At 40.7% G+C, this 18,973-nt stretch overlaps 2 protein-coding genes across 3 annotated transcripts in view; one reads left to right on the top strand and one right to left on the bottom strand.

Annotated features, from left to right (window-relative positions):
• Positions 1-991: 991 nt before the first annotated feature.
• ITGAV (integrin subunit alpha V) overlaps positions 992-18,973 on the top strand; it is a 101,940-nt gene continuing 83,958 nt past the window's right edge. The window contains exons 1-2 of one of the 2 annotated variants that reach the window (XM_043488237.1): positions 992-1,328; positions 12,195-12,325. In XM_043488237.1, coding sequence (XP_043344172.1) covers positions 1,144-1,328; positions 12,195-12,325 — 316 coding nt within the window. In that variant the 5' untranslated portion in view covers positions 992-1,143. The remainder of the gene's footprint in view (positions 1,329-12,194; positions 12,326-18,973) is intronic. The other variant, XM_043488238.1, reaches the window with a different exon arrangement.
• Positions 17,611-17,814, bottom strand: LOC122453913 (small integral membrane protein 20-like). Its single transcript, XM_043488243.1, is given in 1 exon segment — positions 17,611-17,814. A coding segment is annotated over 1 exon segment (204 nt).

Consider the following 18,973-nt stretch of genomic DNA (forward strand, 5'->3'; position numbering starts at 1 on the left):
GCATATTTAGTGCAGCACTTTCACAGCATCATCTTTTAGGATTTGAAACAGCTCAACTGGAATTCCATCACCTCCACTGGCTTTGTTCATAGAGATGCTTCCTAAGGCCCACCGGACTTCACATTCCAGGATGTCCTGCTCTAGGTGAGTGTGAGTGATCACACCTTTGTACTCCTAGACCAATAAACTAGGAATAAGGTTTTGACTAATCTTACGTAATTTAAAACCATTATTGCGGTTCTTTGCCCTGCCCATCCTTTCATGGTCGGCTGAAGATCAGCTTTAATACGACTCCCCTGGAAGAGGCTGTGCTAGCATTCTGAAAGTTTATAATTAAGTTCACGTTTGTGTGTGGGCTAGAGTTGGGGAGGAAAACGACCAGTAATTACAGAGTTTAGTCTGAGAGCTTTAAAGTACCAGAAACACGGGAAACGGACAAAGCTTTACTCATTTTTAAATACAAGTCGCACAAGAGTTGCCGGCGGAATCCGGCTGCCCTTGGCACTCCGTAGGGGACGGAGTTGGGACGGGTTGGGGCGGGTTGGGACGCTCGAGCATCTCCTCCACCGACCATCGTTCCCCCCCACACCCCGCCACTCCGGTTCTGGGTCTGAGGCCCTAGCCTAGGAGCGCTGCCGCTGACCCGGGCTCTGAGGGTCTGGGGCCTGGATCCTCGAGCCCCGTCCTTGGGACAGGAGGTGATCGCCAGCGCGCACGGAAGTGTGCTCGGCTCGCCCCAGTCCGAGGCGGACTCTCCTCCCCCACTTCCTCCCGCGAATTGGCTCAGCCTCCAGGGCGGCTCCTCCTCCTGCTCTGCCTCCTCCCACTGGCCGAGGCAGGACCCCGGCCGGGGGAGCGGCGCCCCTCCCGGCAGTCCCGAGCCGGAGGCGCGACGCTGAGCGGCCGAGCGGGAGGGAGGCGGGGGCCGCCCGCGCCGCTGTCCCCGCCCCGCGCGCGCTGCGCCCCACTTCCCGGGCGGCCGCCCCGCAGCTCGGCCCTCCTTCCTCCCCCAGCGCTGTCCGGGACTCGCGGGGAAGCGAGCAGCTGGCAAGTTTCGGCGCGCGCAGGCGGCGGGCCGCGGGCACCGTGCGCTCCGGGCGGGGCGGCCGCGGCTCCGGGCTCGGCGCCCCGCGCGCTTCCACGATGGCTTCTCTGCCGCGGCGGCGACTGCGCCTTCGCCCCCGCCGCCTCCTGCTCCTTCTCCCCGGAATCCTGCTGCCTCTTTGCGGCGCCTTCAATCTAGATGTGGAGAGTCCTGCGGAGTACTCCGGCCCAGAGGGAAGTTACTTCGGCTTCGCGGTGGACTTCTTCGTGCCCAGCGCGTCTTCGTAAGTGGCCACACTTGGAAGGGGAGTTGGCCCCCTCCGCCATCAAGCGCACCCACCCTGCGATTTCCCATAGGGAGCGACCTCTGCAAAAGATCCCGCCGTCTTTTTCTCCGTTCCTTCTAACCTTCCCTCCCCCTCACTGGGCGAGTTAGATTCTGGGTGGATGAAATACTTGGGGGAGGTGAACCCCCGCACTGCTCATCACCCAGCTCCCCCTTCTCCCTTCTTCGTAGGGAGCGCTTTGCAGCAGACCTGTGCTTAAAATTAGGGAAGAGGGAAATCAACAAAGGCTAGTCCGGCGGAACACCGCGCAGCCTCTGCGGGCGTCCTGGACTTGGTCAGTTTCATCTCCGAGCTTCTTTCTCTCCAATACCAGTTAAAGTTAGCCTTTCCTGTAGTCGTCTTTTTTGCTTCACAGACTTACTTACACACCCGTGTTTTTCGCTCTCCCCAAAGCCCTCCCTCATTCTTTACGCCTCTCAGTCTGATTCTGTTCCTCCTCGTCAGCTCCTTTTCCAGACATTCTGATGGCTAAAATGACCATTCTGTCGTAGGAAATTCATTGTGTCTTATCTCTGAGGCTGTCAAACCTGTGCACATTGGAGGCTGAACAGATGAATTGGATGTGTCATCTGTTCTTTTTATAGTGATCCATTATTTGGGTCATTGTTCAGAAAGAACAAGGGTGTTTGCTGAGTTTTCACTCACCACAGGTCGTTTCAGTTATGTTTCAAATTGCCAACGTTTCGCGTTGCACAGGATTTGAAACAGAGTTATTGTCATTATTGGATTAAAAGTTGTCTTTCAGGTCACCAAACGCTGACATCATTCTCACCACCCATCACCTTTTTTAACGTTAGAAATACTGATTTAATGTATTCACTGGCTGTCTTTTGATGTTTAAATCTTGTTTTCAACAGGGAGTACTGTTCTTAGCTCTTATAAATCGTAGCAACATAGTTTTGTTTTTTTCTATATTTTAAAGTATTGCTTTTTGGGGAGGGGAGGGAGGATAACTTTAATGGTCAGTGCTTTTTAGAACCATTTGAGGATGATTAAGTATTTCTCTTTGACTCTTAATAATATTCATCAGGATTTATTCTTTCTGAGAGTTGCTGATTATCATTCATTTTGGTGACAACCTTTGCAGCAGTAAATCTGTTGGAAGCAGTTGGTGGAAACTAGACCTCCTTCTCTGTAGTGAACTCAATTTTGTTTTCTCCAGCGTCATTGCTTTTTATGAGACCTGAGCACAGATTTTCCAAAGTGATAAAAATAATCATTAACTTCAGGAAGCATTTACTGCCTTCTCATTTGGTGTAATCATATTTTCAGCCTTTTTTGTTATTTAAATTTCTTTTTGTCCCCAGATAGTTTTAAGTGTATGCCTTTATATTGCAGAGGATTTTAATTGCTCTCAGAGTGCTCTTATTAATTCTAATAATTTTGAAAATACATGTTGTCTTTTGTCAAGGGTTACAGTAACAAGAATTAGCATTTAAATACTTTCACATTGATGGAATGTTTTGCAAATTCTGTGGCAACCCTCTGAGTTTAGTGGTGTAAAGATATGTGACAAAGTGATAAACTTTTAAGTGTTTTTACCATGGAAAATGCAGTAATGTTGACTGTTGGCATGACATATTTCCTATTTTTTGGTTGCGAAGCTGGATGTCTAATTTGTGACTAGTCATTGTAGTTGTTGAATATACTGTGACCTCACAGGTTTACATGATCTCCCACTTGGGCCTTTAGTGGTAAGGTAAAATTGAAGTTGGTTTGGTTTCATATAACATTTTTGAAACTTTCTTCACTAACATCGTTACTAATAGACAAGTGAGCTCTAGAAATAGCCTAACTTAAAAAAATACAAAATCATCTTTGAGATTAAAAAACTCCAAAATATATATAAACAAAGGTGTCTACTTCTGAGCTTTTCAGATTTAAAAAAGATTGATGCAAATTTATGCTTCCCTGGTGGCTCAGTGGTAAAGAATCCGCTGCCAGCGCAGGAGATGTGGATTCCATCCCTGGCTTGGAAAGATCTCCTGGAGAAGGGAATGGTAACCCACTCCAGTATTCTTGCCTGGACAGTCCCATGGATAGAGGAACCTGGGGACTACAGTCCATGGGGTTGCAAAGAGTCAAACAGGACTGAAATGATTAAACAACAACGTGCTTAATTTTGTGGAAAGGTACTTTTAAAGTTTAACAAGCATTGGAATCCGAGGTGCAGGAGAATGCCAGTTACAGTATCAGCAGCTGCATTTGTTGTTGTCATTTGGTATGATAATAAACATCTAAAGGGAGATAACACTCACATTAAAAAAAAGTGCTAATTAAAAATTCCTTTCTTCTGAAGGATGAGTGCCTGGATTAATGAGGAAGCAATGAGGTCTCCTGCTGCTTCTGATTTCTGAAGGTGTCTAAATACCTTTGGCAAGCTGTAGGACTGTTTTATGTCTCATTTTTCTTGTTATAGAAAATTGTTACCAACTTATATCCATACCCTCATGAAAACTAATGAATCAGTGTTCATACTAAGCAAAAATATTAAAGTGACTTCAGTAAAATTTATCCAGAAATGTCTTAGGTTTAAAGTGAAAAGTCAGAAAAATTGTGATTTGAAAATTATGAAAAATATAGAAAACAAATTTAATGATTACCAAAGGGGAATGATTGTAGGGGAGAAGGATAAACTAGGAGCTTGAGATTAGCAGATGCAAATTACTGTCTATAAAATAAATAAGCAACAAGGATTTACTATATAGAACAGGAAACTATATTCAGTGTCTTTTAATAAGTTGTAATAAGCTATAATGGGAAAGAATACGTACACACACACACACATATATATAAAACTGAATCGCTTTGCTGTACCCCAGAAACGAACACAACATTGTAAATTAGCTATGCTTCAGAAGAAAAGGAAAAGTAATTATGAAAAATAAAACATTGGCACTCTCTATTATTTTTTCCTGTTGCATTAATTTATGATGACTATATTGCCAAACTTACATAAAGTTTAAATAGTGTATACAGGCCAAGAAGCGAAGGCATGTTTTCTTATGGAGAGTAATTGAAGGAGTTAAAAATTACACCCTAGGCTTAGTTATAATAATGGTATTTTACATTGGTTGACCTATTTTATAATTTACAAAGCACTTTTGCTGTGATTTCTCATTTTGCTCTACACCACAGACCCCTGGGGGAAGAAGGGAAGCAGATAAACTCATTCTTACAGATGAGAGAACTGAGGCCAGAAGCGTTTGCAGCCTTCAGTTGTTTGAGTGGGAGGATGTGGGGAAAAATGGAAAAGATGGGAACACAAGGCAGAAGAAATGAAATTCAAATTCCATTTAATTCTTGTGTTCAAATTTTAAGAAGAAAATGAAGAGTTTTCTTATTCTTAAGATATGTTATCCAGTTCTCATTTTACATATATTTTTAAAATGATGCTATAATGAGCAACACTAGATTATAAGCCCCCCCCCCCCCCCCCCGCCCCATTAAACATGATTGGAGCCTTATTTACAGTTACTTCTTGTCCTGTGACCCCAAAGACAAGGTTTGGGTGGATGTGCCCTGGTCACAGACTGTCCTGCAAAATGGAAAATGGTTTTCAGTCCTGACTTCCTGTTTGCAACACCTGGAGAGCTTTAAAACCATACTGCTTCCCTGACTGCATCTTCCATCTCAAAGCAGAGCTCAAACTTTATATTCAACAGCCTCTGGATCATTTCTCCTTGACTAGACTGCCTTACCTCAATTTGACAAAAAAGAAAAGGAACTTTTTCACTAAGCGATGTCAGTTGCACCTCTGTTTCTATTAATGGCATCTTCATTCTCTCTGTCGCTCTGGAAATAATTTCATATTCCTCCCTCTCATTTTCTATTTTTCTTTGTCTCTCCTACTGCACACCCCTAATATTAGTCAGTGATTAGTCACCAGGCAGAAGGTCCTAGAAGTTCTTCCTTGCTAATGTTTCTTGCATCCATCCCTGCTTTCCACTTGTACTTTTGACGAGCTGTCACAAGCTTGGTCTGTGGTACTCAGGTCATCACCCTTTTTGTTCATCATTTAGCTCTTAGACCTGCAAAACATCTTACATGTTTCTAATAGTTTTCTCTTTCTGAAGCATCTTTTGATCCTGGTATTCTGCTGTTTAAATTTCCTCAACAATGTTCTCATGGCCAGAGATGAAGTCCAAACTACTTAACCTGGATGAAGGCCCCTTTCAGTCTGTCCCAGTCTGCATCTGCATTTAAAAGCATACATCGTATTTCTCCCTTCATCTTTGTAACCATCTTCACAACCCTTTTGGAGAAGGAAATGGCACCCCACTGCAGTACTCTTGCCTGGAAAACCCCATGGACGAAGGAGCCTGGTAGGCTATAGTCCATGGAGTTGCACAGAGTCAGACACGACTGAGCCTCTTCACTTCCCTTCACAACCCTTTGCCAAATAACACAGGTTATTTTCATGAACTGAACATAGTGTGGTTCTGGCTATATTGGTTCTTTTTTCTTATCATAAATAACATACATGCGTAGATTCTGTCATTTTTATTTAGAAAGCAAGTCCTATGTTGATTTCTCCTGATTAAGGCCCAAGGTTTATAGGATAAATATTATGGAGGAAAAGAGCAAATACATAGACTTTATAGTTAATGCATCTGTTTTACATCATATAAATGTTGACTGTAGCTGGGTTTTTTTTTTTTTGATGAAAAGTAAATGAGACTGGAATTATAGTTCTGAAATAACATTCAGCACAATATTATGCACATTTCTCTCTGAATATGTATATGATAATCTTTCAAAAGTTCCTGTTGGTGAAACCTCACTGGTCAGCCAGAGTCAGCCAAAATGTATTAAACGTGCTTTATCATGGAGAGTCTGCTGAAAGCAGCCAAATAACTTAGTTCATTTGGAGGGTTTGAAAAATGTTCTTGTCATTGTTTGGCTGGTTGTCACTCCTTGGTAGTCAAGGTCACATTCCCTGAAGCAACTGCCCTTAAAGCATGCTTTGGTTTAGAAGTGCATCCACAGGGCATCTTCCTGGTTGTCTTCTCAAAGCCTCTTGTCTCTGTCTCACATCCTCTTCCCCTCCCTCTCCCGCCCTGCTTCCCTTCCCTTTTTTAAATTTCCTTTTCCTCCCCCTCTCTTGTGCTTCCTCCTCTCTTCTTCATTCTGTCCCTCCCTTCCTTTCTCCCTTCTCCCTTCCTATCTGCTGTCCCTCCCTCTTTCTTCTTCACCTGCTTCCCCCAAACACACATTCTACTCTTTGTATTTTAGAATTTCTTGGCATGATATTAATAGCCTGCTCATATATGTAAACCTTAATTTTAAAGCCGTTTAATGAAAATAAGTCATTGGGTGAAAATGGGGATTCTGATACTGTTTTGGGGCAAACTTTCTGGCGGGAGATGGATTCTGTCAGGAAATTGCATGTAAAACTAAGTTGCTCAACTTCACATTTTTGCTGCTTATCAGAGAAGTCTCTGTCAGCCTCAACTAACCCTGTGTTATCTTCCCCGACTCTCCACCATTGTCATGAAATGTTGCAAGCCAACTATTTTCTACCTTCTTTTTTTACCTCTCTCCTGAGAGCTTGCCTTTGGGTTAATTAATGACCCTTTGAGAAAATTGAGGAAAGAAAAGCTCTTTTAAAAAGAGATTTTAACTTTTATTTCTTGTTTTATTAGGGAATAATTTTATTAATAGTTGTTTTTTGTTCAATGTCATCATCTTGTATTTTTATGATGTGGTCACATTTTCTAAGTTTGCTTTAATCTGTACTATTCACATTCAGAAAATTTCTCCTTTAAATAATTGTAGTGGGCAGTATTATTTCCATACAGTGGAAGTGGAAACTGAGGCTGAGAGATTTACAGTGACTTTCTTGAGTGATTTATATGGTGATTAGAACCTTTAGTCCCAAACTGCCCATTAGACAGTGCTGCTTATATCACATTTTTTTTTTTCCTGCTCTGTCACTTCTTCTACTTTAGTTAAGCTGTTGTAGACATTCATTAGATATTCTTAGATGAACTTAAGTAAAAATGATTTCATTATTTATAAGGTGTTTTATTAACAGGCTGTTTTTTGTTGCTGTGGCAGAAAGACACACGACATAACCTTGTCCTCCCAACACATTAACGGGCTTTTACTCTCTGGTATGTGTTGCCCTTATAGTCTTAATTTTCTCATGTAGTATCTTTTGCCATTCTGTACTCTTCATTCTCTACAAATGCTTAACTTTTTTCTCTCCCTTTTAGGACTTAACATTTGTCTAAGGCAGTCTTAACTGTTTTTATCTCTCCATTTTTCTCTTTTAGAACTTGCTCTAACACTCTTAAAAGTAACTTAAATATCATGTTGACACTTTGCACAAAGAACTTTATTTCTCAGCTTTTTTTCCCCTCCCATTCCTCCCATTAACCTAGCACTTAGAAGATGAGAATGCTCACACATTCCTTTTATATTATTCTACCATTTCTGTGGCATTTCACCAATGTGCAAGACTGCACATGAAGGTATGCTTAGGAAAACTTGATGAACAGCCTGGTTAGCACATCTAATTACTGTCATTTCATGCCCATAATGTGCAAATGGTCTGATGAAAAGCAGCAGCCTTTTTCTTGGTCTAATCCAAGGAACTTGAGCTCTTTGCTCCCAATAGAGGGAGTGCAATTTCCATTCAGAACGCTCCTACAGCGCCCTTTTTTTCTGTCTTTGCTGAAGCCCTGTCCCCTACCAGCTTCCCAGCCCTCTCTGTCTCTAGTGCCAAGTAAAGAAAGTATCTGAAATCCAAGATTAAGAAGCGATATGTTACAGAAAGAAATTATTTTAAGGATAACTTAAATAATCAGATGTTTATTGGAGGAGGATTTCTACATTCTGCAGGGCTTGGTGATAGTGGAGGTGGCTTTTTATTTATGGCTGTTAAATCAAATGTACTGGCCACTCAGTTGTCACTTAAAAAGCTTTTTTTTTAAAGTGCTTATTATGTGGCAGTACATAAATGAATGAGGATATCCTTCATTCATGGAAGCAGTTTATTATAAGGTCGGAAGAAGTGCTTTGACAAAAAAATTCTTAAAGATTCTGTGGTGTGCTGTGTGAGGACAGTTCAGAAATGAGTTTGCTTGTAGGTTTTTAGATAGATTCTGAGAACCAGCTCTTCTGTCCTGACGTCCTGGAACCTGTCCTTTATCCACGACACAAAAAGCATAACACACACCCGTGCTTGTATTGTGGCTACTGCAGGAATGATCCTGTGCCTTTTTAGGTATAGATCTGAAAAGTATACTTCTCAGAAATGCTTTTCCCCCCCCGTATCTTGTACTCAAGAATCATTTAATTCAGGTGAAGAGGGGCAGTTTTATAACTTTGTAGCCAAATTTTTGACCTGTTGAAAGGCAGATTTCATATATATATGTGTGTGTATGGATGTGTGTGTGTGTAATTTAGCTGTTAACCAGCTCTGCTGTAGAGAAGGAGGGTAGGATGATAACTGAGCTGCTCTCTTCATGGGGGTTAAGGCTTCTCTTACTCAGCTTTTTTTTTTTTTCCTTGCTGAATGAAAACTTAGTTGGCTATGAGGAGAAAGAGCCAGCATTGGTGTTTTACTGATGCCAAATATGACTGCATAAAACTTTATTCAGCAGGGTGTGGCTTGGTTGGGAATTTTGTCTTTTGAGTGTGGAGTTTTAAGATAAGTATCTGAAAGCAAGATTCAAGTAATTCTTGAATTCTTGAAGTAGCTCTTGACTGGTCTACATAGGATTTGGCAGATACCATCATCCAGAAGAAATGAAATTGATAAATGAAAGTTAAAATCAAAGCATTCCAGTACTTCCCCCAAATCAGTTTTATCACTTTTCCTTTGATGCCATGATCACCTTACAACCTTAAAATAAAATATCTTCTAGCTCAAAAAAAAAAAAAGAAATCAGAGCATTCCATATTTAAGATGTAGGTTTGTTCATAACTTCACAAAAAAGTGAAAAGCAATTATGAGTATTTTCTTTGCTAGAAGAATGCAAGTGGCTTAGTGTTTAATAAGGAAATGAAATGATAATGGTGGTAGCATTGATCGAGGGCCTTCTCTGCTTGACTCCATCCTGCTAATTCTTCTACAGTGCATTTCTGCTCAGCCTCTTAGGCTGTCCTCTTTCTCTGACTCCTAAATACTTTTGCTTTCTCTCTTTGATCCTCTCTGTGTGAAACTGCGCATTCCTAGTTGACTTTCTCACCACGTTATCTCTGAGACAGAACTCTCCTTAGAGCCACCGATCACCAATTAGGTGTCTCCCAGGTGTTGCAGGCTAACATGTTGGGAACTGAATTCTTGGTTTTCCTGTAAAATAGTCTGCCTTTTGCTTCCCTACTCTCTGCTTTTCTAGCACAGTATATGGTTCTCCACTCCTGCGCTCCAGAAGGAAACCGAGGTATTATTCTTTCATCTCATCTTCCCTTTCTACCGTAGTCAAGCCACCAGCTCTTCCTGTTCATTCTACTCCAGATGTTTTCCAAATCTGCCCATCCATCTCTTTCTCCATCTACCCTCCCAGTCTCAGTTACTGTCACCTCCTCCCTCCGCTGCTGGAAGTCTCTCACTTTTCTTGCTCCATTTTTGCCCCCCCCCCCAACCCTTTATTTGTTTCCCCTAAGGCACCCAATTTCATTTTCTTTATCAGATTATGTCTTTCTCTTGCTTTAAAAAAACATTCAGAAGCTTCACACGGACCTTAGGAGAAAACCCGAAAGTTCTACTCTGGCTGAAGGACCCCGTGTGATTTAGCTTGGCCAAGCACCCCAGTTTTATTTTGTGCCATATTCTCAGCTTGCTGTCCTGCAGCTGCTCTTCTTCTTGGTAAGCTCTTTGCTGCCTTGCGTCTTTGTTCCTCTGCCTGGGATGTCCCCTTCCACCTCTCCATTGTTGTCGTTCAGTCACAAAGTCATGTCTGACTCTTGGTGACCCCGTGGACTGCAGCACTCCAGGCTACTCTGTCTCACTGTCTCCTAGAGTTTACTCAGATTGACGTCCATTGAGTCCGTCATACTCTCTAACCATCTCTTCTTATGCCGCCCCCTTCTCTTTTTGCTTTCAATCTTTCCCAGCATCAGGGTCTTTTCTACTGAGTTGGCTGTTCAGTAGAGCCACTCATCAGGTGGCCAAAGTATTGGAGCTTCAGCTTCAGCATCAGTCCATCCAATGAATGTTCAGGGTGGATTTCCTTTAGGATGGACTGACTTGTCCAACCTCTGCATCCCACTCCCTTATTCCCTGCTCCCAGTACACAAGACACTCTTTGGCAACTTCCTTCTAATCATGTACACTTCAGTGTACTTAGAGGTAAATCCATTTGAGACTTTACCTACAAGAAGTCTTTTCTCCTGGTTCTGTAAAGATAACTTCCTTAGATATCCCTTTATCTGAAGAAAATCTGTCCCCTGCATTCCTTGGAGATAACTTTCCTTTATCTAAAGATCCCCATACATAATGTCTCTCAGCCAATTGTTGCTTTCTTTCATAATAGGGACTAATTTTCTTTGCTAGTTTCTTGATTTTCCCCCCGAGGGAATGTGAGCTTCACTGGAGGAGGAAAGAAGATGGTTTTATTCACCCTGGTTTCTCTGGTGCCCAGATCTCTGCCTTAGTAGTGGAGACACTCAATCTATATCTTTTTCTGAATGAATAGAAGCAGCTAAAGAAAAGACCTCTTTTACTTTCAAATCTGATTCCTGATTATTTTTGTCTTTTGCTAGTTTTGCCCTTTTAGGAAATTGAATAGTGGTTTTGTTCTTTGACCAAAGGTTGATTAGATTAATCCAGTGAAAAGAGAAATTTGTTAGTCGCTATAAAAAAAAAAATTGAAGTATGTAGTTTTAAAACTAGATAAGTTTTCCCAGGGGAGAAATGATAATATTTAGAATTACCATACGTTAGAATCATTTATTTTTTTTTTTTAACATTCAGGATATAGAATGTATAAAGTAAATCATTAAAAAAAAACCCACAAATTAAAACAAAATGTCCCTGTCTTCAGCCAGCATATATTTTTAACAAATTTATTGAGCTATAATTGACATGATAAACTGTACCTATCTAAAGTGACAGTTTGGCTGGGATAAATTTTTAGTTGATATCACTTCGCCGACAGAGGTCCTATAGTCAAAGCTGTGGTTTTTCAGTAGTCATGTACAGATGTGAGAGCTGGACCATGAAGAAGGCTGAGCGCCAAAGAATTTATGCTTTTGAATTGTGCTGGAGAAGACTCTTGAGAGTCTGTCTGTTGGACAGCAAAGAGGTCAAACCAGTCAATCCTAAAGGAAATCAACCCTGAATATTCACTGGAAGCGCTGATGCTGAAGCTGAAGCTCCAGTTCTTTGGCCACCTGATGCAGAGTCGACTCACTGGAAAAGACCCTGATGCTGGGAAAGATTGAGGGCAGGAGGAGAAGGGGACGACAGAGGGTGAGATGGTTGGATGGCATCACCGACTCAGTGGGCATGAGTTTGAGCAAGATCTGGGAGATGGTGAGGGACAGGGAGGCCTGGCGTGTTGCAGTCCATGTCATCGCAGCGGAGTCTGACATGACTTAATGACTGAACAACAGCGACAACAACCCTGAAGTTGCACTGTAATGTGTTACTGGACTGAATAAACCATGCTGAATAATGTATGTATGTAAAAGAGCACCGAATGAATAAGGAAGATGGATTATGCTCTCAGTGAGTGGTTTTTTAAAAATACTTGTGGATAAAATAAGGAGAATGATTGCTTTTCCTAAATCATAAGAGATGGTTTATGCTTTGTGTCACTTAAAGTCTTTGTCTTCCCATTTGTATTTTAGCAGGATGTTTCTTCTGGTGGGAGCGCCCAAAGCGAACACTACCCAGCCTGGGATTGTGGAAGGAGGGCAAGTCCTTAAGTGTGACTGGTCTTCTCACCGCAGGTGCCAGCCAATTGAGTTTGATGCAACAGGTAAACATTTATATAGTGGCCCCTTTTCTTAATTTCTGTTACTTATGTCTTCCCCCTATCTTTACCTCCTTCCATTTGACATATTTTAAAACATTTAATTTTTGAAAGTACTTGCATTAGCTTAAATGTAACAATTTGATGACATATATAAGTACTTTAGATCTCTAGAGAGTTAAAGACAAATGATTATATGATTTTTTTTTTTGTACAATTTTGTGGCATATAAAAGCCTTAATACATTGTGTTTCTATTACTTTAGATGTCCCCAACTTTAACTGATAATGTTAACCTGCAGAAGTCTGGGGAAATCTATTAAAATTTTTGCCAACAGAGAAAGAACAAAAAACTTACTCAGAAGAGATGCAAAAAATTTTATCAAAAACCAGTTGAGGAATCTTTTGTATTCAGGCAGATTCGGTTGACTTAAAAAAAATTCTTTTCTAGAATTTTTGGGGAAATACTATGTTATGATTCTGATAACATTAAAGTTTTCTCTACAGGGACAATTCCACGGTGGTGGTAAGGAGAAAAATAGGATAAGATGAGAAATAATTTTAAGTTTTTCACTTACATAAGTAAAATAAAATATGCATAATCCTATATATATTTGTGTTGGTATATTTATCTACATTTGTGAAAGCTTAGAGAATCCTTAAAGAAATAGTTTGACATTCTTCAGGTATAATAGTTTGCATAATTTTTTTAACAGTGTTGATTTGCTGGCTTTGACAGAATATTTTAAGATAAGTCTGAAGAAAATTAGTATTTTTTTCCGTATTGTTAATTACTGCTAGTTCTAAAATATTCATTCTGGGAATTACAGTATCAGTGAAACAGAAGTCATGATATGAACTGTTCCGTTTGATATCATGATCAGTGCCAAAATAAATATCATTAAGCCAGTTCTTTATAGGAATCAGGTCATGTTTGCTTTTTTTCCGTTTGAAACCATCTGCATTAAACCTTGTTTTTTCCCCCCATATATATGGCATTCGGAAAACTCTAGGAGTATGTAAAAGGTTCAGTTTTACCACAAATAGAGAAATATATCTGATTCAGGGTACTATTGGTCAGAGCTTTTATGTCTTCTAATGAAATATGCATATTAATGAATAAAACTGCTTAACTGTTCAGATATAGTTCTGTATTCAGCACCATAGGTTTTGTGCAGTGCAAGGTTATTTATTAACTGGTCTTTATTGAAATTTGTTTATTCAAAAAATTTCAAACAGTTTAATAGTAGACAGTGAAAAATGGATTTGCTCACATCAGCCTGCTTAGAGGCCACCACTTTAAACAATTTCTTTTATCTTCTTAGAATTTTCTTATTCCTACATATCTATATATCCTTTAAAAAAAAAAAGCAACGCATGGAATAGGAGTCTTCTGTATATTACTAAGGCACCTGAGTCAACCCCCTCCTCGTCCCAATATAATCTCTTATAGACATATATAGATTTACCTCATTCTTTGCCAATCATGGCGATTATTCAGTTTTATGTATCTACAGTCCATATTGTTTATCTCGTGCCAGCAGGCAAAGCAGTCCATGAGTTCACTGCGGTCAGCATCCTAGGCATTCTACACACACAGTAGGCTGGGGGACGGTGGAGAGCAGACCTGGAGGGGCAGATGGAAAAGAGCCAGCATCACCCTTCACAGTTCTCTGCGCTTCTGCCCCAGGTACCCGCTGCTGTTTGTTCTCTAGACCAGCCAGAGTGATTCTTTTAAAATATTCAGATCGGAACATTCCCATTCAGATTCCACTGAGTGGACAGATTTCACTGTCTCACAGTAGCTGAGAGGACTCTTGAGTATTCCAGCCCACCAGTTCTGTCTTTACCTTCATGCTCTTCCAGCCTCATTGGGTCTCTTTGCAGAGGTTTATAAACAGTAGGCACAATCTCACCACATCTTTGCCTGGACTGTTTCCACTGCCTGAAACATTGATTCCCCAAGTGTGCATTGGGTGCCTCCATCACCTCCTCTGGAAATTCCTCAAATGTCATTTTCTCAGTTAGGCAATGACCTTCTTATTTAAAATTCCAATTCCCCCTTTCCCACTTTGTGCCTCCATCGTCTTCTCTGCTTTATTTTTTCCTTAGTACTCACATTGCTATAGAAGTTATTTATTTTTAATTAATTTGTTTTAGTTATCCTTTCTTTCAATTAGGATATGTATTCCATGGGGATTGTTTTTATCTGTTTCGTTCACTGCTGCAATCCCAGGGCCTAAAACAGTGCCTGGCACAAGTGGTACCCAATAAATTAGAGTCATAAGAGCTTTTCCTATAGTGAGGAAATTGCTAAAGTCCTTTAGTTGTACACTGACATGTATGGACTTTTTGTTCTATTCTTTTAGTCCTTGTTTATGATAGTTCTCTAATCATTTTGTACAGCCTCTTAGACTTCTCTTATGAAGAGAATATACAAATTGTATTTTTTCCATTACAGTTTTTATCCAAATAGTGTTTGAATTTAAGAAAACAGTACAATATGGTTTTCAGTAATCTAGTCCTAAACATGTGAATCTGGAACTAGCACCTAGGCTGTGTCTTGACTGTGGAAGAAATGCTTACAACTTACAGCATCCTCCTGAACTTTCCTCACACCTCTGTCCTGTCCTAGCTCAAATACATCAACATCTCTGCACCATTGATGTCTTATCTTTTTCATTATCTCAAGAGAGATAGTGGTATTTCTCTTTCCCTATCCTCAGTCTTGAGTCAGGGGAATTAGTAGCTGAAGGGATAAATGTGGTTTCTGGAAGCAAACCGCCTGGGGCTTTACCCAGCCCTGTCATTTACTGCTGTTTAACTTTTCACAGATTACTAACAGGTTACCACCCTCTCCCTGACAGTGCAGGAATGTGTTAAAAGGAATGAGTTGATTCCTGTGGAGTTAAATGGAATGTTAAAACGTGCAGGGCCAGGCGCACTAGTCACTGACTTAGTATTTGTTGTTCTGTTGCTCAGTCATTTCCAACTCTGCGACTTGGTGGACTGCATCGTGCCAGGCTTCCCTGTCCTTCACCATCTCCTGGAGTTTGCTCAAACTCATGTCCATTGAGTCGGTGATACCATCCAACAATCTTGTCCTCTGTCCTCCCCTTCAAGTTGCTTTATATTGTTATTCCTTCTCCCTTCTCAGGGACCCTGCTTACTTTGATTTGTCTCTATGATCCTGCCCTTCCCCCGTACTCCTTTTTTAATTTTTTTTAAAAAAAGAAAACAACTTTCAAACATGCTTTAATTTTTCCTACCTGAAAAATTAATCGAAACAGCTTTCCCTTGAGCTTGTGTCTTCTCTTAGCCATTTTCCTTTCTCCTTTTCTTCACAAGCAGGATATTGACCACTCTGCCTTCCTTTATCACCTCCCACGCTCAGCTACTTCAGTCTGGCGGCTCCCTGAACCCAACCCAGCATTGCCCAAATTCAAATCGCTGGTGGCAGCTCTGCCTCAGTGGACACTTGATCCCTCATCCACCACTGTCTTATTTAAAGTTGTCACTTTTTGCCTGTCTGAAACTATCTTGTCCTCTTATTCCTCCTAACCTTTAAAAAAAAATTATTGAAGTATAGTTGATTTATAATGTGTTAATTTCTTCAATAGAGCAAAGTGACTCAGTTATATATGTATTCTTTTTCATGTTCTTTTCTATTATGTTTTGTCATAGGATATTAAATATAGTTCCCTGCCTCCTAACCTTCTTGGTACTCTTGTGGAGTTTGCTCTTTGACTCTTCTTTCTTCTGTCTCTCCATCTATATTTGCTATACACCATCATGTCATAACAAGGAAATAGACCTTGGAGTCACACAGACCTGCGTTCTAATCCAGGCTCTGCCATTTTTTCCAGTGTTTCTGTTGCTCAGTCACGTCCGACTCTTTGTGACCCCGTGAACTGTAGCCAGACAGGCCCCTCTGTTCGTGGGATTCCCCAGGCAAGAATATTGGAGTGGGTTGCCATTGTTACTTTGGGAAAATTGCCTACCTTTCCAGAGCTGTACTACATTCCAGGGGTGACCATGAAAAGTTTCAGTTATTTATTTTCTCCTCTTTATTGTGTTTATGAGTCCAGAGGAGACTTAAGTGCTTTAAAGGGCTCCATCCTCATTTTTTTGAATATTTGGGAAATAAAATTTACTGCTGTTCAGTCACTAAGTTGTGTCCAACTCTTTGCGACCCCATGGACTGTAGTATGCCAGGCTTCCCTGTCCTCCACTGTCTCCTGGAGTTTGCTCAAATTCATGTCCATTGAGTTGGTGGCAGTATCTAATCATCTCTCCTGCTGCTTCCTTCTCCTTTTGCCTCCAATCTTTCCTAGCATCAGGGTCTTTCCCACCGAGTTGGCTCTTAGCATCAAGTGGCCAAATAACTGAAACATCAGCTTTAGCTTTAGTCCTTCCAGTGAATATTCAGGGTTGATTTCGTTTAGGATTGACTGACTTGATCTCCTTGCAGTCCAAGGGACTCTCAAGAGTCTTCTCCAGTACCACAGTTTGAAAGCATCAGTTCTTTGGCGCTTAGCCTTCTTGATGGTCCAGCTCTTATACCTACACATGACTACTGGAAAAACCATAACTTTGACTATATATAGAGAGAGCTCTCTCTCTCTATGTATATATAGAGCTTTTTTTTTTTTTTTGAAGTGAAAAGAAATCATTTTAATATACACACTTTCACTTCAGTTAATTCAACAGTGATTTCTGATAGGCATGCTTATCCATTTAGTTTTGCTTCAAGTTTATTTTTCAACATAGAGCCACTTTCCTAATGAGATAGTTGAGTTGAACTATTTATTTTTAAAGAGTACAATGTACCTTGTCCTCAAAGAGTTTTATCAACTTTAACATTTTCAGAGAGCCGTATGAGGCTGCTCATTATGGTGGTTTCCCCCTGAAACTTCCCATTTGGAAGACTGCAAAACAGACTAGGATCTTCCCCAGTCTATTGGTTGCTTATATTCATATCACAGCCCAGGTGGGTAAGAGGTAGAGATTGAATGATAAATAGATCGCCTCCAATCCCAGGTGGGTGAGAGAGCTTCGTTTTTTAGAAAGGAAACCAAATCATGAAGACCTTCCTATTGGTGTGATTTATTCCAGGATTCTTTTGAACTTAAGAAGGGAATTTAATCCTTGTATACAGTACTCTTCTTTATGGCTTTCTAGAGTTTTCTTCTCCAGCCATCACTCTCTAGCCAGATGATTGATTATACTTGGTGTAGAACGGAAAGTGTGAAGTCCTTTCTCCTTTCATAATTAAAGGTGGTGATAGTCTTCTCATTTCCTACCAAATGGATCCAGCCACACTTTCAACCATGGTGGCTGCATGTCTTCTTGAACAATACCAGCTCGATTTATGGCTTGTTGCTTCTGTTACTCCTACAGTCGCATTAGGATCTGGAAGTAGATGAGGTAGAAGGCGGCACCAATCAGAGAGATGAAGCCCCCAAAAATGAGAGCAGTGTGCAGATTCTGGGACATGGCTGTAGCTGGGGGCTACCTGGATTTCTGTATAGACCTTTGTCGGCAAACAATCTCTGCTGTTTAATATGCTGTCTATGTTTATCATAGCTTTCCTTTCAAGGAGCAAGCATCTTTTAATTTCATGGCTGCAGTCACCATCCACAGTGATTCTGGAACCCAGGAAAGTAAAGTCTGCCACTGCTTCCACTTTTTCCCTTTCTATATTCCATGAAGTGATGGGACTGGATGCCACTATCCTAATTTTTTGAATGTTGAGTTTTAAGCCAGCTTTCACTCTCCTCTTTCACCCTCTTTAGTGTCTCTTCACTTCCTGCCATTAGAGTGGTATCATCTGCATATCTGAGGTTGTTGATATTTTTCCCAGCAGTCTGGCTTCCAGCTTGTGCTTCATCCAGCCCGGCATTTCGCATTATGTACTCATAAAATTAGGTAAGCAAGGTGACAGTAGATGGCCTTGTTTTACTCCTTTCCCAATTTGGAACCATTTTGCTTTCTTTCGTTTCTTTTTCTTTGGGATGTTTTGGTCACTGCCTCTTACACAGTGTTAAGAACCTCTGTCCATAGTTGTTCAGCCACTCTGTCTACCAGATCTAATCCCTTGAATCTATTTGTCACCTCCACTGTATAATCTTAAGGGATTTTTGATTTAGGTCATACCTGAATGGCCTAGTGGTTATCCCTACTTTCTTCAGTTTAAGCCTGAATTTTGCAATAAGGAGCTCATGATCTGAGCCACAGTCAGCTCCTGGTCTTGTTTTTGCGGACTGTATAGAGCTTCTTCATCATTAGCTGCAAAGAATATAATCAATCTGGTTTCTATATTGACATCTGGTGATGTCCATGTGTAGAGTCGTCTCTTGGGTTATTGGGAAGGGGTGTTTGCTGTGACCCGTGTGTTCTCTTGACAAAACTCTGTTCAAGTCTGCTTCATTTTGTCCTCTGAGGCCAAACTTGCCTGTTACTCCAGGTATCTCTTGACTTCTGCTTTTGTACTTCAATCCCGTGTGATGAAAAGGACACTTTTTTTTTTATGGTGTTAGTTCTAGAAAGTCTTGTAGGTCTTCATAGAACTGGTCAACTTCAGCTTCTTGAACATCAGTGATTGGGGCATAGACTTGGATTACGGTTATGTTGAATGGTTGAATTTATAAAATTA

The sequence above is a fragment of the Cervus canadensis genome, chromosome 15, assembly GCF_019320065.1.
Source record: "Cervus canadensis isolate Bull #8, Minnesota chromosome 15, ASM1932006v1, whole genome shotgun sequence".
NCBI lineage: Eukaryota > Metazoa > Chordata > Mammalia > Artiodactyla > Cervidae > Cervus > Cervus canadensis.